At 44.1% G+C, this 18,950-nt stretch overlaps 1 protein-coding gene across 5 annotated transcripts in view; it reads right to left on the bottom strand.

The window, feature by feature from the left end:
• SH3TC2 (SH3 domain and tetratricopeptide repeats 2) overlaps positions 1-18,950 on the bottom strand; it is a 154,749-nt gene that overhangs the window by 35,434 nt on the left and 100,365 nt on the right. For all 5 annotated transcript variants that reach the window (XM_073575210.1, XM_073575208.1, XM_073575211.1 and 2 more), the window contains 2 exons: positions 16,341-16,474; positions 10,074-10,115 (listed from right to left, as the gene is read on the bottom strand). In XM_073575210.1, coding sequence (XP_073431311.1) covers positions 10,074-10,115; positions 16,341-16,474 — 176 coding nt within the window. The remainder of the gene's footprint in view (positions 1-10,073; positions 10,116-16,340; positions 16,475-18,950) is intronic.

Here is an 18,950-nt window from a genome sequence, read left to right as displayed (position 1 = left end):
CCTGCCATAATATATGAACATTTCATAGGGTTACAGCTGGTGTATTCTGTATTTTGTCTTTATTATGTGTTGATTTTATTGACAACTGGTACTTGGCTGTATTTTAGTCAACTTATGTATTTTACATTTCTTATAAACTTTGATATACTGAAATACTGTGGAGCATATTCTCCTTCACAGTCTCTCTAGGTTTACATGAATTTATATGGCGGAATCTTTTTTTCTTAATTTTTTGAGGAACTATATATTGTGTCTAGCTCTGGTGCAACATTACATATGCGTCACGCTACAGCGATAATGTTGTGTCATGCTGGCTAATGAAAAGAAGATCCGCAAATACTGTCAAGTAAGAAGTGGTTCTAACGACTGCAGTCCTATGGCAACAGGTTACTGACATGGCTTAAGGACTGGGTCCTTCAAATTGATTCGCACCAATTCTACAAAAGATAATTTCATGAAATTGTTTAAGAATCTGAATGTTGTTTTTATTACAGAAGCTGATTTTTTAATATTATGTTGATTTTCTTTGCTAACTTTGCAACTAAGATTTTAACCCCTTTCTGACATCGGGCGTAATAGTACGTCGATATCGGACACCCTCCCTTTGATGTGGGCTCCGGTAGACAGCCCACATCTTTCTCGGGACATGTCAGCTGTTTGGAACAGCTGACGTGTGCTCGGAACAGCCACGGGTGGAACCCATTAAATGCCGCTGTCAAATGCTGATACTGGCATTTAACATGCGCTTCCAGCAATCGTGCCAGAAATCCGCCCATCGGGTACCCTCGTCATGTGGGTCACTGGTGGGTTGGCATGACAACCATAGGTCTCCTGGAGACCTCAATTGTTGTCCCTCCCGGCTTGCTGTGAGTGCCACCCTATGGTCGGCGCAAATATCAAGTGAGTAATTCAGCTACATACAGGCAAACTGATCATCACCTGTATGTAGAAGAGACGATTGGGTTATGGCAGCTTCTAGGCTCCCATGGAGACTATTGAAGCATGCCAAAAATAAAAAAAAAGGTTATAAAAATATAAAAAAAATAAAAGTTCAAATCACCCCCTTTTGCCCCATTCAAAAGAAAACAATAAAAAAATCAAACATACACATATTTGGTATCACTGCATTCAGAATCGCCAGATCTATCAATATAAAAAAACATTAACCCGATCGCTAAATGGCGTAGCGAGAAAAAAATTAAAAACGTCAGAATTATTTTTCTTTGGTCGCCATGACATTGCATTAAAATGCAAAAAGTATTAAGTTACGTACCGGTAACGGTATTTTTCGGAAGCCCATGTCAGCACCACGAGAGAGGGGATCCGCCCTATAGGAACAGGAAACCTACAGATACAAAAGGGCGGCACCTCTCCCACGCATCAGTTGGATTACAGAGCTTGAGAGGCTACCATGGTTAGTACACAACATATGATATATACAACCTATCTACCCTATTTAACCGAATTATTTCATACCATCTCCCACATATGGTGATTCTATGAACAATCTTCTAAAGGAGTGCACCCCTATACGTGAACACGTGAACAAGGGAGGGAACTACGGGTGCTGTCATGGGCTTCCGAAAAATACCGTTACCGGTACGTAACTTAATACTTTATTCGGACTCCCATGACAGCACCACGAGAGAATTACAGAGACGTAAACTAACTTAGGGAGGGACTACAGCCTGCAGCACCCTTAGCCCGAAGGTGAGGTCTGAGGAGGCACCCATGTCTAACCGATAGTGGTTAAAAAAGGTGGAAGGAGATGACCAGGTGGCCGCCTTACATATTTGATCAATTGATACTCCAGATCTCTCCGCCCAGGATGATGCCATTTCCCGAGTGGAATGTGCCCTCAGGTTCTGTGGAGCCGGACCGCCACCTGCTGTGTAGGCAAGAGAGATAGCCTCCCTAATCCACCTTGCTAATGTGCGTTTTGATACTCTGTATCCTTTCCTGGAACCTTGGAAGGATAGGAATAATGCGTTCTCCTTCTTCCAAGGATCCGTGGCTGCTAAATATGTCAGTAAGCATCTTCTAATATCTAACGCCTGGAGTTTCTGCTCTTTAGGGTTGGTTGGGTTAGGGAGGAAGGAAGGTAGAACTATCTCCTGTGTCCTGTGGAATTGTGTTGCTACCTTGGGAAGGTATGCTGGATCTGGCCTCAGGATCACTCTATCCTGTAAGAACTCTGTGTAAGGAGGCAATCTGGAGAGTGCCTGTATGTCGCTCACCCTACGTGCGGATGTTATTGCTACCAGGAATGCTGTTTTAAGGGATATAATCTTTAGTGAGGCGGAATCTAAAGGTTCAAACGGACTTTCTGTCATGGCTGTAAGGACTAAGTTTAAGTCCCACGGTACGCATCTGTCTTTGTGTATAGGTCTCGATCTGGCCGCTGCTCTGATGAACCTTGCTACCCAATAATCTTTTGCAATATCAGCTGCAAACAGGGCCCCTAAGGCTGAAACTTGTACTTTTAGCGTGCTTGTTGAGAGACCCAATTTGAAACCTTTCTGGAGAAATTCCAGAATATGTTTCGTGGGAATTCCATCTCTGATGTCAAAGTGAAAGGTGGACAGGAAGCGTTTCCAGGTCCTAGCATAGATATTAGTGGTGGTTAATTTTCTGCTTCTTAGGAGGGTGTCAATTAAGTTCTTGGAGAACCCTCTATTTTTTAATAGTGACCTTTCAAATACCACGCCGTCAAATGAAGTCCCGCTACCTGTGGGTGGCTGACTGGCCCCTGGTAGAGGAGATCCGGAAGGTTCGGCAGTACCCAGGGATCGCCTACCGACATGGTCCTCAACCATGCGAACCAGGTCCTCCTGGGCCAAAAGGGGGCAATCAGTATGACTCTTGCCTGATCCTCTCTGATCTTCCTGACTACCAGAGGAAGAAGATTCAATGGTGGGAAGGCGTATGCCAGAGAAAAATCCCATCTTATCAGTAGGGCATCCACCGCCAGGGGATTTTCCCTGGGGTTTCGAGAGCAGAACAATCTTTCTTTTCTGTTTTTTCTGGTGGCAAAGAGGTCTACCTCTGGCTGGCCCCATCTGAGGACAATCTGGCGGTAAATATTTTTGTTCAAAGCCCATTCTCCTTGTCTTAGAGCCTTGCGGCTTAAAAAGTCTGCTCTTACATTGTCCTTTCCGCTGATGTGGAGCGCAGTCAAAGATAGACAATTTCTCTCTGCTATCTGGAGGAGCCGTTCTGTTATCTGCATCAGAGCGCTGGAGCGGGTTCCACCTTGGAGGTTGACATATGCTACCGCTACCTGGTTGTCCGAGTGTATCCTCACATGATGGCCCTGCAGGTAGATAATGAGTTTCTTGACTGCCCGCTCTATCGCCAATAGTTCTCTCTGGTTGGATGAGATTTCAGAATTAGAATCCCACTGGCCCTGTACCACTATGTCCCCCATATGGGCTCCCCAACCGAAGGAACTTGCGTCTGTGGTTATAATACGGGTTATCTGTGTTATCCAGGGCACCCCTGATGCTAGGTTCTCGCTCTCAAGCCACCATCTCAGTGATGCAACAGTTGAGGGGCTTAGACACATCCGACCCTGTAAGGAGCCTCCAAGGGCCCTGCTATTAATCAAGACGTCGTTTTGAAGGGTTCTGGTATGGAACTGTGCCCACCATACTGCTGGGATGCATGAAGTTAGAGAACCTAACAGGGACATGGCCTGTCTGAGGGTCATAGATGGATTATCCATTGCCCGAAGAACCTGCTCCTGTATCTTTTGTATTTTATCTAGTGGTAGCAGGCACCGCTGAGTGTCTGAATTTAGTATCAACCCTAAAAATTTCTGTATTTTTAAGGGCTGGAGTCGGGATTTCTCGTAGTTTAAAATCCATCCCAGGTTTTCTAACCTGGATTTAGCTTTTTCTATCTGGGATTTACAATGACCCATCGATTTTCCTACAATCAAGAAATCGTCTAAATATGGAATGATTAAGACGTCCACCTCCCGTAAGTGAGCCATAACTTCGGCCACTAACTTTGTAAAAACCCTGGGTGCTGCTGAGAGACCAAAGGGAAGGGCTCTATACTGAAAATGACGTACTGTGCCCTCTACAGAAACTGCCACCCTCAGGAACTGCTGGAAGTCTGTATGGATAGGTACATGATAGTACGCGTCTTTCAAATCTATGACTGCCATAAAACAACCTTTAAACAATATTTTTATTGTTGTATTAATGGACTCCATTTTGAATTTATGATTAATCAAAAACTCGTTAAGGAAACGAAGGTTTATAATCGTTCTGAATGTGTTATCAGGCTTCTGGATTAGAAACAGGGGAGAGTAAAACCCTCTTCCTCTTTCAGCCTCTGGAACTTCTACCAGAACATTTTTCTGACATAGGCTCAAGACTTCCGCTTCTAAAGCCGCTTGTTCGAGATGAGAAGATCTTAAGGGGGTCAGTTTAAAGGTGTCCCGCGGGATCTGGGTAAACTCCAACCTAAGCCCGGTGGATATTACCTTACGCGCCCAGTCACTATTCGTAATCTGTGACCATGCCGGGAAGAAGGATGACAGTCTACCCCCTACGGGAACCGCTAGTCATTGATTTGGTTTCTTTTGATCTCTCGACGAGCGTGTAAACATATAGCCCGTACCTCGTCTCCTTCTGTCTTCCCATCTGGGTCGATCTCTAACAGGCGAAGAGTTGCGCCTTCTCCCCTGGCCAAATCTCCTTCTACCAAATGGGCGATGGTAGGACGCTGATGAAAGGTTTGGGAATTTTTTCTTGTCGTCCCCCGCCTTTTCAAGCAGCTCGTCTAGGACAGTCCCAAACAAATATTCGCCCTCACATGGAATCGCACAGAGCTTTGCTCTGGACTGGATGTCTCCCTGCCAGCACTTTAGCCACAGGGCTCTGCGAGCTGCGTTAGAGAGACCTGCTGCTCTGGCGGCCATTCTCACTGCATCCGCTGAGACATCTGCCAGGAAGGCTGCTCCCTCTTGGATGGTCGGTAGGGCCCCAAGAATTGTCTGTCTTGATGTACCCTGTTTTAGTTGTGACTCCAACTGGTCCAACCAGACCATCATGGACCTGGCCGTGCACGTTGAAGCCACTGCTGGTCTTAAGGACCCGGCCGCCATCTCCCAGGTGTTTTTCAGGAAAGTATCAGCTTTCCTATCTAAGGGATCTTTAAGGGCTCCCATGTCCTCAAAGGGGAGCGAGGATTTTTTTGATGCCTTCGCAATGGCAGCGTCTAATTTGGGGGCTCTGTCCCAAGAACTTACTGCCGGATCGTCGAAGGGGTATCTCCTTTTGAGGGCTGGTGGTAGCGACCCTCTTTTGTCCGTTTTTTTCCACTCTCTGTGGATCAGATCCTGTATCTTTTGATTTAACGGAAAGACTCTCCGCTTCCTCTGTTCCAGCCCACCGAACATGACATCCTGCATGGATAAATGGGGCTTAGGCTCTTCTACCTCCATTGTCCCTCTGACTGCTTTGACCAGCTTGTCTACCCGGTCAAGAGGCAGACAAAATCGCCCCGAGTCCTCTTCTCCTGAGGAGGACGAGGGAGATGAAGCCTGGGAGTCTCTACTTTTTCTCCACTCTACCGAGGAATCAGATTCCGCCGGGACCTCGCCCCTTAGACTTTACGGCTGAGACAAGGACTTTAGGGTTTCCCTCATTTCTACCCTGACAATGTCTCTCAAACTCGCCGCTACTGCAGGCGACTCATCTGCCACCGTCTGCTGAATACAAGGGGGGCACAATCTTTTGAGGCACGCATCCGGTAATGGGCATGCACAGAGTGCGCATTCCCTATGCTTATTTTTACTTGTAGCTTTCTTTCCCTAGAAAAGAAAAACACAGAAGGGGGGTCCCGTCACTGAGTGAACTTTCACGAAGATCACTTACCAGTGCCACAATCAAGTACCGGAGAACGAGGGGGATTTCTTTCGGTCGATGCTCCTGTCTGCCTGGAGGAGCTTTTATGAGTGGACTGGTCACTTCGTCCCGCATTACTGTCACGGGACCCTTTCTTTTTCTGTTTGACCTGCCGAAGGTCATCCAGGGGCGGCAGTGATGTTTGCCGCTGCTGCCCTTGCTTCTGCCGCTGCTGCTGCTGCTGCTCTCGATCGCTTTCCATTACCACTGCTGCTGCTGCTGCTGCACACTGCTGCATGTAGTAATGTGGCCAAGGCAAGGAACCCTGCCCGGGTCCCGCCTAAATACCCCCTCCTCCGGTCAGCAGTATCCATGCCGCGCCCCTCCCCCCCTTAACGGAGCTCCCTACCCCAGCTGGCGCCCAAACTCGCGCCATCGGTGTTTCCGATGGGCGCCGCCATCTTGGAATCGCTGCGCATGCGCAGTGGCGCGCTGACCCGGAAGCGCCTCCTCCGCCCGCCCCCTGACGTCACCGCTACCCCGGAAACGCCGGAAGCCCCGCGGGACGCCCGGGAGCTCCGGAGCAGCGCCCGGTCGCAGCCCCCTGCACAGCGCTGCCAACCCATATGCGCCGCCGGAGCCGGGAATCCCCGGGGGGGTATACTTACCGGCGGCGGCTAAATTCCTGGAGACGGACATCCTCCAGACGCCGCTCCCTGCTGTCCACGCCACCGCCGTGACACCCATCCTGGCCCACCGTGGCGTCCTCCAGGAAATCCGAACAAGGCCGAGGTAGGAGACCCCCTCGCTACCGGTGTCGGCTGGCCGGCCTGGGATCCAAATCTTCTGTAGGATCCCGTCCCCTCAGGAACAGGAAACCAACTGATGCGTGGGAGAGGTGCCGCCCTTTTGTATCTGTAGGTTTCCTGTTCCTATAGGGCGGATCCCCTCTCTCGTGGTGCTGTCATGGGAGTCCGAATAAACAAGCGATCAAAAGATCGTATCTGCACCAAAATGGTATCATTAAGAACGTCAGCTCGGCATGCAAAAAATAAGCCCTCACCCAACCACAGATCACGAAAAATGGAGATGATAATGATATCAATATGGCGCAACTTTTTGTTTCTAACAAAGTTTAAAAAAAATTTTCACCACTTAGATAAAAAAGAACCTAGAAGTGTTTTGTGCCTCTGAACTTGTAATAACCTGGAGAATCATAATGGCTGGTCAGTTTTAGCATTTAGTAAACTTAGTAAAAAAGCAAAACAAAAAACAACAGTGGGATTCCACTTTTTTTTTGCAATTTCACCGCACTTGGAATTCTTTTCCCATTTTCCAGTACAAGATATGTTAAAACCAATGGCATTGTTCAAAAGTACAACTCATCCCGCAAAAAAACAAGCCCTAACATGGCCATATTGACAGAAAAATAAAAAAGTTATGGCTCTGGGAAGAAGGGGAACGAAAAACGAAAACGCAAAACCGAAAATAGCTCTGGTCATGAAGGGGTTAAACATAATGCTTAGGAGTTAGGACCTTTGTATAGCAGTTATTTGTCCAAAACTCACCTCCCCCCTCTTATGCTAAGACACGTTGGTAAAGTGAAGAGCAATCTAGGTTCTACTTCTTTCCATAAGAAGTTGGTGTAAAAATTTCTGACATTGACAAGTTAAAACACAAAGTAAAACAATAGTTTTTATAAATTTCCTTCTATTAAACCATAAACCGTATACAAAATTCCACTTATCTATAATGTTTTGTTTGGTTTTTTTTGGATAGAAAATATTTGTTATAATAAGTATCGTATCATCTGCCAAGGCTCCAGCTTGATTTGTCTTAAGCCCAATTCTTAATCCCCCTTCTAATTCTAAAGCGATAAATCTAGAAAATGGTTTCAAATTACTATTGACCCATTAAAGACTGGCCAAATTTGGGACTTTAAAAAACGTAGTGTTTTCTTTTATTTTTTCAACATTTCATTCCAGAAGCCATAATACTTTTATTTGTTTTGTCAATGTGGCTAGATTGCTTTTTTTTTTTTTTTTTTTGTGAAATGAGTTGAACTTCTCAGTAGAACCTTTTTGGGCACCATATAACTTTTTATCAAACTTTTACTAACCAGAGAGAAATAGAAAAAAAACAGCAATTGTTTAAAATTTTATGCCATACACAAGGTGCACAAATAAGTTGCTAATTTTATTCTCTGGGTATCTGTGATTAGTGCAATATCAACTTATGTTTTATTACTTTTGAACAATTAATACATTGACAAATAATAATTTGTGTTTTATATATATATATACACTCACTGGCCACTTTATTAGGTACACCATGCTAGTAAGGGGTTGGACCCCCTTTTGCCTTCAGAACTGCCTCAATTCTTCGTGGCAGAGATTCAACAAGGTGCTGGAAGCATTCCTCAGAGATTTTGGACCATATTGACATGATGGCATCACACAGTTGGCGCAGATTTGTCGGCTGCACATCCCTGATGCGAATCTCCCGTTCCACCACATCCCAAAGATGCTCTATTGGATTGAGATCTGGTGACTGAGGAGGCCATTTGAGTACAGTAAACTCATTGTCATGTTCAAGAAACCTATCTGAGATGATTCGAGCTTTATGACATGGCGCATTATCCTGCTGAAAGTAGCCATCAGATGTTGGGTACATTGTGGTCATAAAGGGATGGACATGGTCAGCAACAATACTCAGGTAGGCTGTGGCGTTGCAACGATGCTCAATTGGTACCAAGGGGCCCAAAGAGTGCCCAGAAAAAATTCCCCACACCATGACACCACCACCACCAGCCTGAACCGTTGATACAAGGCAGGATGGATCCATGCTTTCATGTTGTTTACGTCAAATTCTGACCCTACCATCCGAATGTCGCAGCAGAAATCGAGACTCATCAGACCAGGCAACGTTTTTCCAATCTTCTACTGTCCAATTTCGATGAGCTTGTGCAAATTGTAGCCTCAGTTTCCTGTTCTTAGCTGAGAGGAGTGGTACCCAGTGTGGTCTTCTGCTGCTGTAGCCCATCTGCCTCAAAGTTCGACGCACTGTGCGTTCAGAGATGCTCTTCTGCCTACCTTGGTTGTAACGGGTGGCAATTTGAGTCACTGTTGCCTTTCTATCAGCTCGAACCAGTCTGCCCATTCTCCTCTGACCTCTGGCATCAATATGGCATTTCCGGCCACAGAACTGCCGCTCACTGGATTTTTTTTCTTTTTCGGACCATTCTCTGTAAACCCTAGAGATGGTTGTGCGTGAAAATCCCAGTAGATCAGCAGTTTCTGAAATTCTCAGACCAACCCTTCTGGCACCAACAATCATGCCACGTTCAAAGGCACTCAAATCACCTTTCTTCCCCATACTGATGCTCGGTTTGAACTGCAGGAGATTGTCTTGACCATGTCTACATGCCTAAATGCACTGAGTTGCCGCCATGTGATTGGCTGATTAGAAATTAAGTCTTAACACACAGTTGGACAGGTGTACCTAATAAAGTGGCCAGTGAGTGTATATGTATGTTCTGATAAAAAAAATTGAAAATTATATCGCTAACAAAAGAAGTGGATGAAGGCTTATTTGTACTTGTATGTCGTTTTTAGTAGTACCATTTTCTGGTACATATGACATTTTGAGGACTTTTTACTACACTTTGTGGGAGTATTTCTGGAATTTTTTTGTATTTGTTATACACTGTTTATTCATTATAGATTCAAGTGTTACAATGAACTCCTACCTCTCCGTTACCTACAAAGAAAAGTATAAAAACTACCGTAGATCTACTATATATCTTGGCTTAATCTAAGAATCCCACTTAAAAAAATATGCCAGAATGATATGGATCTCTTATTTTGAACATTTATTATACATTTTTATTTCTGTACATATATTATTGAAAATGTATGTTTATATCCACGCCACAGACTTATGGCTTATGCCATTTCTCATAGTGCGCTGTTCTCTCATAAAAGGAAACAGGAGAATGTGAAAGTTAACTTTAAAGGGTAGTGGAAATAACCATCACTATAAATAAAGCTTGTCCGAGTACATGCATGTGAAACATAAAACTGTGCTTAGAAATAACAAATATATATATATATATATATATACACATACTGTATATACCATATATATGTGTATATATATATTAATATACATACACGCACTATATATTTATGTCTTTTAGTTAATAATCTGTCTTACCTGGCATAGATTTCAGATATATTTCGACTGGATCCAGACCATCTAAAAAAGACAGCAAAAAATTAATTGCACTGCATGACAGCACAAAAATTACACACACTACTCAACCAATGGAATAAATTAGAGTCAAACAGGCCTCTATAACAGTATCTAGATCAGGTGACTTCCATTCCCTGGTCGATAGTAGTGGTGGTTGTGCACACGTGCTGCTGTTCTATAGAAAGTCTATGGGACTCAGGAATTGCTGAGAATACTGCTATCTGTGGAAGTCACATAGAAGTCGAATAGAGCAGCAGCATGTATGACCACTGCTCAAATAGGGGACACAAGTGCCTAATCTGAAGATGGGTGGAAGTCTCAGCAGTGGGTCCCCCATTACTCTAATATTTTATATTTTTCAGTCGTTGGCTCACAATCGCTAAGGATAGATCATAAATATCACATAGTTGGGGTCCAAAACCCCACATCCCCACTGATCAGCTGTTAGGAGCTCATATTTTAGAATAAGTAAACATGATTATGTGGCGCCCCTGAGGGTTCAGTCGCCACAGAGGTACTGCACCTCCTCCTGAGGTGTGGTACCCCACCATTCAGGTAAGGTGGAGACACCTGACGACACTCCAACACCTGCATCCCACACAACACAGTAGTGTAGCAAAGCACCCTTTGGTGGCTCCCTGCTTGGAACACGAAGCATGCTGGGAGGCGGGTGGAGTTTAGTTGGACCAAAAGAGCGGGAAGAGTTAAGGATTCAGTCAGTCAGTCTGTGAGAGAGGATCCCCTGAGTGGGATGGATGAAGGAAGTGCTGCAGCCGACCTCAGTGACCTGGGTCCGCTGGCACAGGAGAGGAACATTGATGGAAAGCCTGACTCTCTCCATAAGAAGGAAGGATTAGTACGGAATGTGAGGAGAGAAGGACTAAGGATTAGGGTTAGAGCAGAACCCTTCCCAAGTTCACAGCGCGGCTGAGGTCCGGTCCCCGAGGTTGTATGGATACTAATGGTCCTGCGACAGACACCGGAGGAATAGAAGTTGTCACCACTTTATTCCCACACAAGACTTGGGGGTACAACAGCAACGTGAGTGAGCCGGGACTAGGTAGTAAGGAGTCCCCGAAGCAGGCTACAGCTGTCTGACATACAAGTAGAGTTCTAAGAACATCTGAAAGGAGGAACTCCAGTGTAACTCAGCACTGTGAGTACTTCATTATAGGCGCAAGAAAGGAGACGTTCAGAAAAGGCACATATGTTGGCAGAGTGTTGGAACAGAGTTATTCATCTTGCCTGAAGGTTGACTGAGCTCCTGGCCCAGAGGACATGGTACGGATGCGGGCACCTGTATGCACAACAGACTGAGTAAAGCTTTGGAACTGCATGCCCTGGTGTCCTCCTCTTATTCCTGTGCCAACCCACTCAGCACTGCTACACCTTTGTGCCTAATACTGCACCATCCACGTCTCCCCTCACCGTCACTTCATCTACACTGCCCTGGGACTACAGCCCTGCTTGTGGAGGGCTACACCATCCTTGCTGCACCACACCATCTGTCCCAGAGGATCTGTCTGCAGCGTCGGCTTAACACCTCCATTGCCGAACACCACAGGTGGCGTCACGAATCATTCACTTATAAACTTTAATCGTCATCCACACACTCAACAGTCCCCTTTTACAATGGACGCCCAGGGCCACGGACCGGGTCACCGCTGTCATGACATCTCACATTGAAATCAACGGGCCCGGCTCAGAGTACCCCTCGGCCCTGCTTCAGCACGGGGCGATCCAATTACACATTTCACTATGGTAGAGAAAAAAAATGTTTTTGCATAGAAATCACTGAAAAAAAAACTTTCAGAAGTTCAGAAGTAAAGACCATGCAATACTAAAAGGCTCTTAGAGCATCAATCTCACCAAACATGGACATTAGATCCTTATATCTTAACAGTGTCACCAGAAAAGTATCTTCTATCACTAACAAAGATTAGTATTTGTATTCACCATAAACTAAAGGGACATCAATTTAAGAAAGTTTAAAATTCAAGATTTCAAAAGTATTTAAAGTACATTATTTTGCTATATAGATGAAGTAATGAAAATACTGAGTTGATCTTCCATCATTTGTATTATGGATATCTACTTTATATATACTTAAAGTAGTATACCCATTACAGGACATTATCTACCCACAGGAAAGATTAAAATTTCTTGATCATTGGAGGTTCGACTTCTTAGAGCACTACAAATCACCAGAATAGGGTACTTTTGTCTTCTGACTACATGGAGCAGCAGTGCGCATGCTCAACCACCGCTCCATTCACTCTCTACAGGACTGTAGGGAAGTGGACTGACCTATGGACCTGTCTGCAGCAGGAAGGTAAATGTAAAATGTGACACAAAAGTGCTTGATGGGGTTATAACACCAAGTTTTTGGGATTCCAGACAACCAATCTTGGGATCATCAAGTTATTCCATATGCCATGGATAATGGATAACTTAACTTTTTTTGGGAATAATACTAATGACTGTAGAGGTGGAGAAGATATCCAAACACCCTCTCTGAAGACTTCTCTAATGTCATTGTATGGATTTTCTGTTTTATGTGACATAGTTACGTGATTTTATATTCTTTATTGTGCAAGCAGCTTATTACCCCAAGATAGAATTAACAGTCAGTGTTAGCCTAGGTGGGGAGGAGTAACAAGGGCATCTTGTACAGGTAGCTACTTCCTGTTAGTCAGGGAGTTATTGAAGTAGAAAGAAGCATCGAACAGCTACAGGCCAAAAGTCAAAGTGTGCTGCAATAAAGAATCAAATGGAAAGTAGAGAACGGTGTCACAGAAGATAGTTACCATCTAACGGTTGGAGTATAGAGGCAGGAAAGATGTCACTGTGACAAACATTGACCCGTGTGACTAATATACAAAGGGATTCTTCACTGACAGTGAGAACCTGCAGTGTCATTAGATAGAGCTGACAGAGGTGCAATTCCCGTAGGAAGCTAGTGTGGAGTGGGCTACTGACAATATGTCCAATCGGTTGTGGAGGACTAAGTTGAATCTTTATCTGACCAGGCGAGAACACAGGGTACTGCACCTTAGTGACAGATAGTGAGTGGGTCAAGAAATACTCTGTTACTCTGCAATCTGTACTGAACACAACCATTATGCCATTTACTAAGAAACTAAGTTATGAGCCTCTGCACCTACATCTTGCGACTGCAATTTCTGACTGACCGGAAGTCAAACGTAACAGTCACAAGTTCTCAATGTTAGTCTGAGAGCATCGTTCTGGCCTCACTCTGGCTCTCATAGAATTACATTGAGTTGTAACCTCCTAATCTCTGGAGTGATCCGGCAGGTGACTGATGGAGACCGACCGGAGAGGCGCGGATAACAGAAGAAAATGGCGACTGGTAAGTATGAGGATAAGTGCAGGAAACTTACGGTAGATTAGTGACACCACTCCAGCGGTAAAATATATATAAAAAAAAATACAATGGGTAGGATTAGGACACGACTATTTTGGCTTGTCTGCAAAGTGTCTCCACCTTCTTGAATGTCAACTGGGAATTTGCTTACAGCGTGAGGGGTTTTAATTTTTTTTTTCTCAAAATTAAAAATCTACTAGGGCTAATAAGCCATAATATAGAAAGAACTGAAGCAGAGCTGTATGGTAGTGGTGGATGATTAGGAAGCAAAAGCACCTGACAGGTGCCCTTTAAAGAGAATATACTGTATAATCAGAAAATGACCTATTGCTTTAATGAGCTTTTTATATTACAGTTGTTTTTTAAAAATGTTTACATTTTATTTTCTATTTTACATATTGCTGTCTTTATTAATAAAATATTTCAGAAATCTTGCAATTTTTACACTAGCTACTAATACTTGACTCATATTCTCCTTACAGATAATATTACAATGAACGTTAGTACCTGCACATACAGATTACACAAATCCACCATTCCCGATAGGTGATGGTAAGAGTCCAACTTCTCCCTCTCCCTTCACAGTGACCTATGCCCAGATCAGGGCATGCCTAGAATGTTAGCCTGTAGAAGTCAATAACCTGGTACCTGTTTTTTTCAATTGGCTCTTTACTCTGGCTAATGCATGGGCATCACAAAGACCCCCTATTTCACGATATTCATAAGCCCTAACTGACACTATATTAAGAAATTGTGAAGAAGAGACAATCCCTACAACACTGCAGATTATTTATTCTTTATGCTGGTATTAGATAGGACGATAATTTGGGGAATGAGTGCTCCAGGAACTTTAATGCTGTCTAAACAGACCAGCAATCACATGACTAATGAGCCAAAAGTTATTATTTTTAGCTAGCTTAAAAAAACATCATTCTCGACAGCACAGTGACCTGTATAAACAGGATATCTGCTGCCAAAAATAATATTATATGCAAACAGAACAATCTCATTAGCTATCTGCTTGAATGGAAGTGTAGTCGGTCTGTGTAAACAGGCTATTAAACAGCTGCCTATCAGCTTTCATGTAATTGTTTGGTAGCTAGTCAACAGCCGGGGTTGGCATATGGTGGTTAGTCAACAGCCGGCGTTGGCACATGGTGGTTAGTCAACAGCCGGGGTTGGCACATGGTGGTTAGTCTACAGCCGGGCTTGGCACATGGTGGTTAGTCAACAGCCGGGGTTCACACATTGTAATGTTAAGATACGATTTTGCAGAACATTCCAGAATCTCCCATTGCTACTCTACTGATGATATTGTAGCCTGTCACAGCTGCAGATGTGATCCCCTCCTTAGCAGCTGTGTGTATGTGTCCCTTCTGCCCGCTGGTAATAGGACACCGGCCATTTCCTGTGCATTCTCTCCAGCTAAGGAATGTGGATTAGCTACGTGAAAGGAATCTCTTTGTCCTAGCTATGAGGCCAATCCAATTATGGGAAATATTAAAAGCAATCATATCGCAAGAACCATACGCGACAGATATAAAAACCACATCCGTGCGTAGGGCACGAAACCGAAGTTCTGACCCCTAATTTTCACGGTTCTAGCACCCCAAGAAACTGAGATATGGATTACTCCCAAATGGTGTAACGGAACTACGGCATGTTTAGTTTTTAATTATTGCATTCAACAAACTACAATGAATGATACCATGTGCTTGTTTATACAAGGTACCCTCGGCTAGATATAGTCGTTATAAGTTTTGGTCAGTTAAGCTGCAAAGTCTGTGCTGACAGGACCCCCTCCCAGATAAGTGGAGATGTATGGCTGGCTGCCTCTCCCCCGGCCACATGGCTTGCCTAAAGACCATTAAACAACTGTAAGTGTTGATCTATGTTAATCCCCTGTTATTTTATATTTGCAATGTACATATCTGATGTCTCAACTTTGTAAAATCATTTTATCTTTGTAATCACTGCCCCCTTTGGGGAATAAATCATAAAATTTATCAGTCTGCCTTCATGCTCTAAGAAACGAACTTATGCGCCTTAAGATAATTACGCTACTGATTGGGTTGGCTTCAAACCCCTCTATTAAGTCTATAACTTAAGCAGAGAAATCTGGAGCTGGTGGCGGCATGGTGTGTTTTGGTTGGTTGGGCTAGCTGGCAGTGACGGAAGGGTGTTATATGGTGATTGGGTGGCTGTGGCCAAAGCATTGATAATTCCCTCACTGCAGTGGCCTGATCACCCGTGCACAACAAGTAGCCCGTCCGGCGACTAATTATCCTAGGTGTAGTTCCCTGACTGACCTGAGAGCTGCGAGTTCCAAAGTGGAACTGAGAAAGTGGGATATACATAAATCCCTGCAGTTCGTGGAAGGTTGTTAGCAGTGGTGGGGCATCCAAAATAACCCCCCTGTGATAAATTGTTAGGGTAAGACAAGCTTGCTGTTTTTTTGTCACATGATGCCAGCGGTGGGAAAACTAAGATAAGCCCCCACTGTGCCTGTGATAGTCGTGTGTCAGCAGTGCGTCGCATCCCTCCGTCCGCTGACATACCCATGTCAGCGGTGGGTTTGTGAGACACATGTAAACTGAGCATTAGTAAAAGACACTAGAAGCAATGTGGTATGCTAAGGAGGTGAATGAAAGGAAATGAGATGTAACAGACTGAGGATTAGATGGTGAGACTAGCAGGGTCCCCTGACAGTAGAAGGGTAACGAAATCCCCAATACACAAATAGGCAGCACAATGTCAGTCACATCAACATCCGCTTTGTTTCTGCTTACTGCTAGGAACGGTAACTCATCAATGTATCCATAGTCGTAGATTCCAGAACTCACCGAGCCTGTACACCGAGCTGATGTCTGTCTGCGCCAAGCTGCTGAGAAGTTCCACTGGGCCTTTCTGAGCTTCTTCATCAAACAAATTGAGGGAAATCTTCTCCCCCTCACTTAAGAATAATAAATCCTTACCCCTGTAGGAATTCAATAAAAATATGATAATGGTGTTTCTTAAATATGCAGAGACACGATTTGCTATAGAAATGCTGTTCTGTGTGTTACACACTAATGGGAAAATCTGTATGGACGTATGATACAAATGTTCTTGGCCATCTCTAATCCCCAGATCAGAATATTGCCTATTTTATTAACCTAGATATATGGATGACATCTCCTTTGTGCATTGTGGCGGTTCTGTAGTTGTCGCTGCTTTGTTGCTAAGTTAAATGCAATTAGGGCATTTGTATAATTTTTTGTGAGCTTGTTTTCCAGAGTATTTGAGCATAATATTGTTATATAATTGGTTCTAAAAGAGTGATAGGGTTAGGAATATCAGAAAGTGAGGCACGAGCAAAAATCATTCAATTAGACTTTAATCATTAAAGGGGTTTTCCCATGAACAAAGTACATTCTTGTAATAATAATAAGTTTTTACAATTGGGTTAAAAAATGTTCCTGTGCTAAAAAATTTTTTTAAAGTCTCTACATGCCTTTATGTAAAAATAGCAGCATAAGGTGGTACAGTATGGGCCAATGGCCTATTATAGGCGCAAAATGGGCAGCAAAGTGTCTTTGCAGCACCTTTCCAGTTTCCGAGTTCAAATCCCACCAAGGCCAACATCTGCAAGGAGTTTGTATGTTCTCCCCATGTTTGTGTGAGTTTCCTCCGGGTTCTCCGGTTTCCTCCCACATTCCAAAGACATACTGATAGGGAAATTAGATTGTGAGCCCCATAGGGAACAGTGATGGTGAAGTCTGTAAAGTGCTGTGGAATTAATGGCGCTATGTAAGCAAATAAATGAATAATAATAAGTATCAGTCAAGCGCGTAACTATATAGGTTACCAAATGGAGGTTCAGTAGATCTAAAAGCACTTTATGGTTAGCTGTAAAGCATACATAGTATAGGCTGTACAAAGCTTACACAGAGTCATAATATGTGAATAAATCTGTAGAATTATTAAAAAATGAGACATGTAATAAAACTATGGGAATAATAATCATTTGTGTGTTCCACACTAGTATAGCCGTAAGGTCCTGTGTTCTCTCACAAGCTTTTTTTTTTATGCTCAGCATGCCTAATACACTTTTTGACCTTCTGATGAAACGGCAGAGGCGGTGAAACGCGTGTCGGGGTGCGTCACAGGTCCACACAGCCAGACGGTAACATGACTGCAGGTAAATATGCACCGCATTTATGGTGACTTCTCTCTATTTGCCCTTATTATAGTGGCTAGTTGTATATATCCACTAGTTTCTCCCATTGTCTATATTATGAAAATGGTTATGAGAGCACTGTGAATTATAATAAATAACTTCAAAATTATTAGGTTACAATTAGTGTTGAGCATTCCGATACCGCAAGTATCGGGTATCGGCCGATATCAGCGGTATCGGAATTCCGATACTTAATTCCGATACTTTTTTCATATCGGATTCCGGGATCGGAATCGGAATAGGAAGTTCCCATCATGCTATGAGCCTGCTTGCTTTGATTAAGCCAATGGGAATCCTCCGAAGTGTGGGCACATCCTGTTAGGCATGTAGGCATGTTAACTATTGGCATGGCTGTGATTGGCTGCCGAAATGATGTCATGATGCACTATAAAAGCCACCGCAGCCGCCATTTCTGGTCACTCTGCTGTGAATTCAGTTAGGGACAGGCTGCTGTAGAAGACTGTGAGGGACAGTTAGAAATAGCGATTCTAAAAACAATATTGTGCTTTATCCAGGCTACATAAACCACCACTGTAGCTTGCTTTTCCCTAGCAGCGCTGTTTTCACAGCTGTCTGCAAGGGCTGTGTGAGTGCAGCTCACGCTGTGGAGTGGGTCCTGCAGCCACGTCAGGCTGTAGGCCACCCAGTGTGATCACTGCTGCCTCATACATCTTTTATTTTTTGAGCTGCATTTTTTAAATAATTTCAATCTAGTGTGCTTCCATCCGTATCCATATACGTTGGTTGCAAACACTAGTAGTAGACAGCGGAGCCTTTCTGCAGCCTTTCAGTGCTAGTGTCCACTTTGCTGCACTGTTCACGGCTGTCTGAGAGGTCTCTGACTGTGTGTGAGTGCAGCTCATGCTGAGTAGTGTGTCCTGCAGCTACGTCTGGCTGTAGGACGCTCAGCGTGCGTCACTGCCTCACACATATTTTTATTTGAGTGCAGCTCATTTTTTCTTCTATTAGTGTGCATCCATCCGTCTCCATCTACGGTGGTTGCAAACACTATATAGGAGTACACAGCGGAGCCTTTCTGCAGCCTGTCAGTGCCAGTGCCCACTTAGCTGCACTGTTGACGGCTGTCTGAGAGGTCTCTGACTGTGTGTGAGTGCAGCTCACGCTGAGTAGAGTGTCCTGCAGCTACGTCTGGTTGTAGGACGCTCAACGTGCGTCACTGCCTCACACATATTTGTCTCTGAGTGCAGCTCATTTTTTCTTCTCCTATTAGTGT

This window comes from Dendrobates tinctorius, unplaced genomic scaffold, assembly GCF_039654945.1.
Source record: "Dendrobates tinctorius isolate UK_male_01 unplaced genomic scaffold, ASM3965494v1 ptg000043l, whole genome shotgun sequence".
NCBI lineage: Eukaryota > Metazoa > Chordata > Amphibia > Anura > Dendrobatidae > Dendrobates > Dendrobates tinctorius.
The sequence above is the reverse complement of the archived record's forward strand: the minus strand, read 5'-3'. Positions and strand labels throughout refer to the sequence as shown.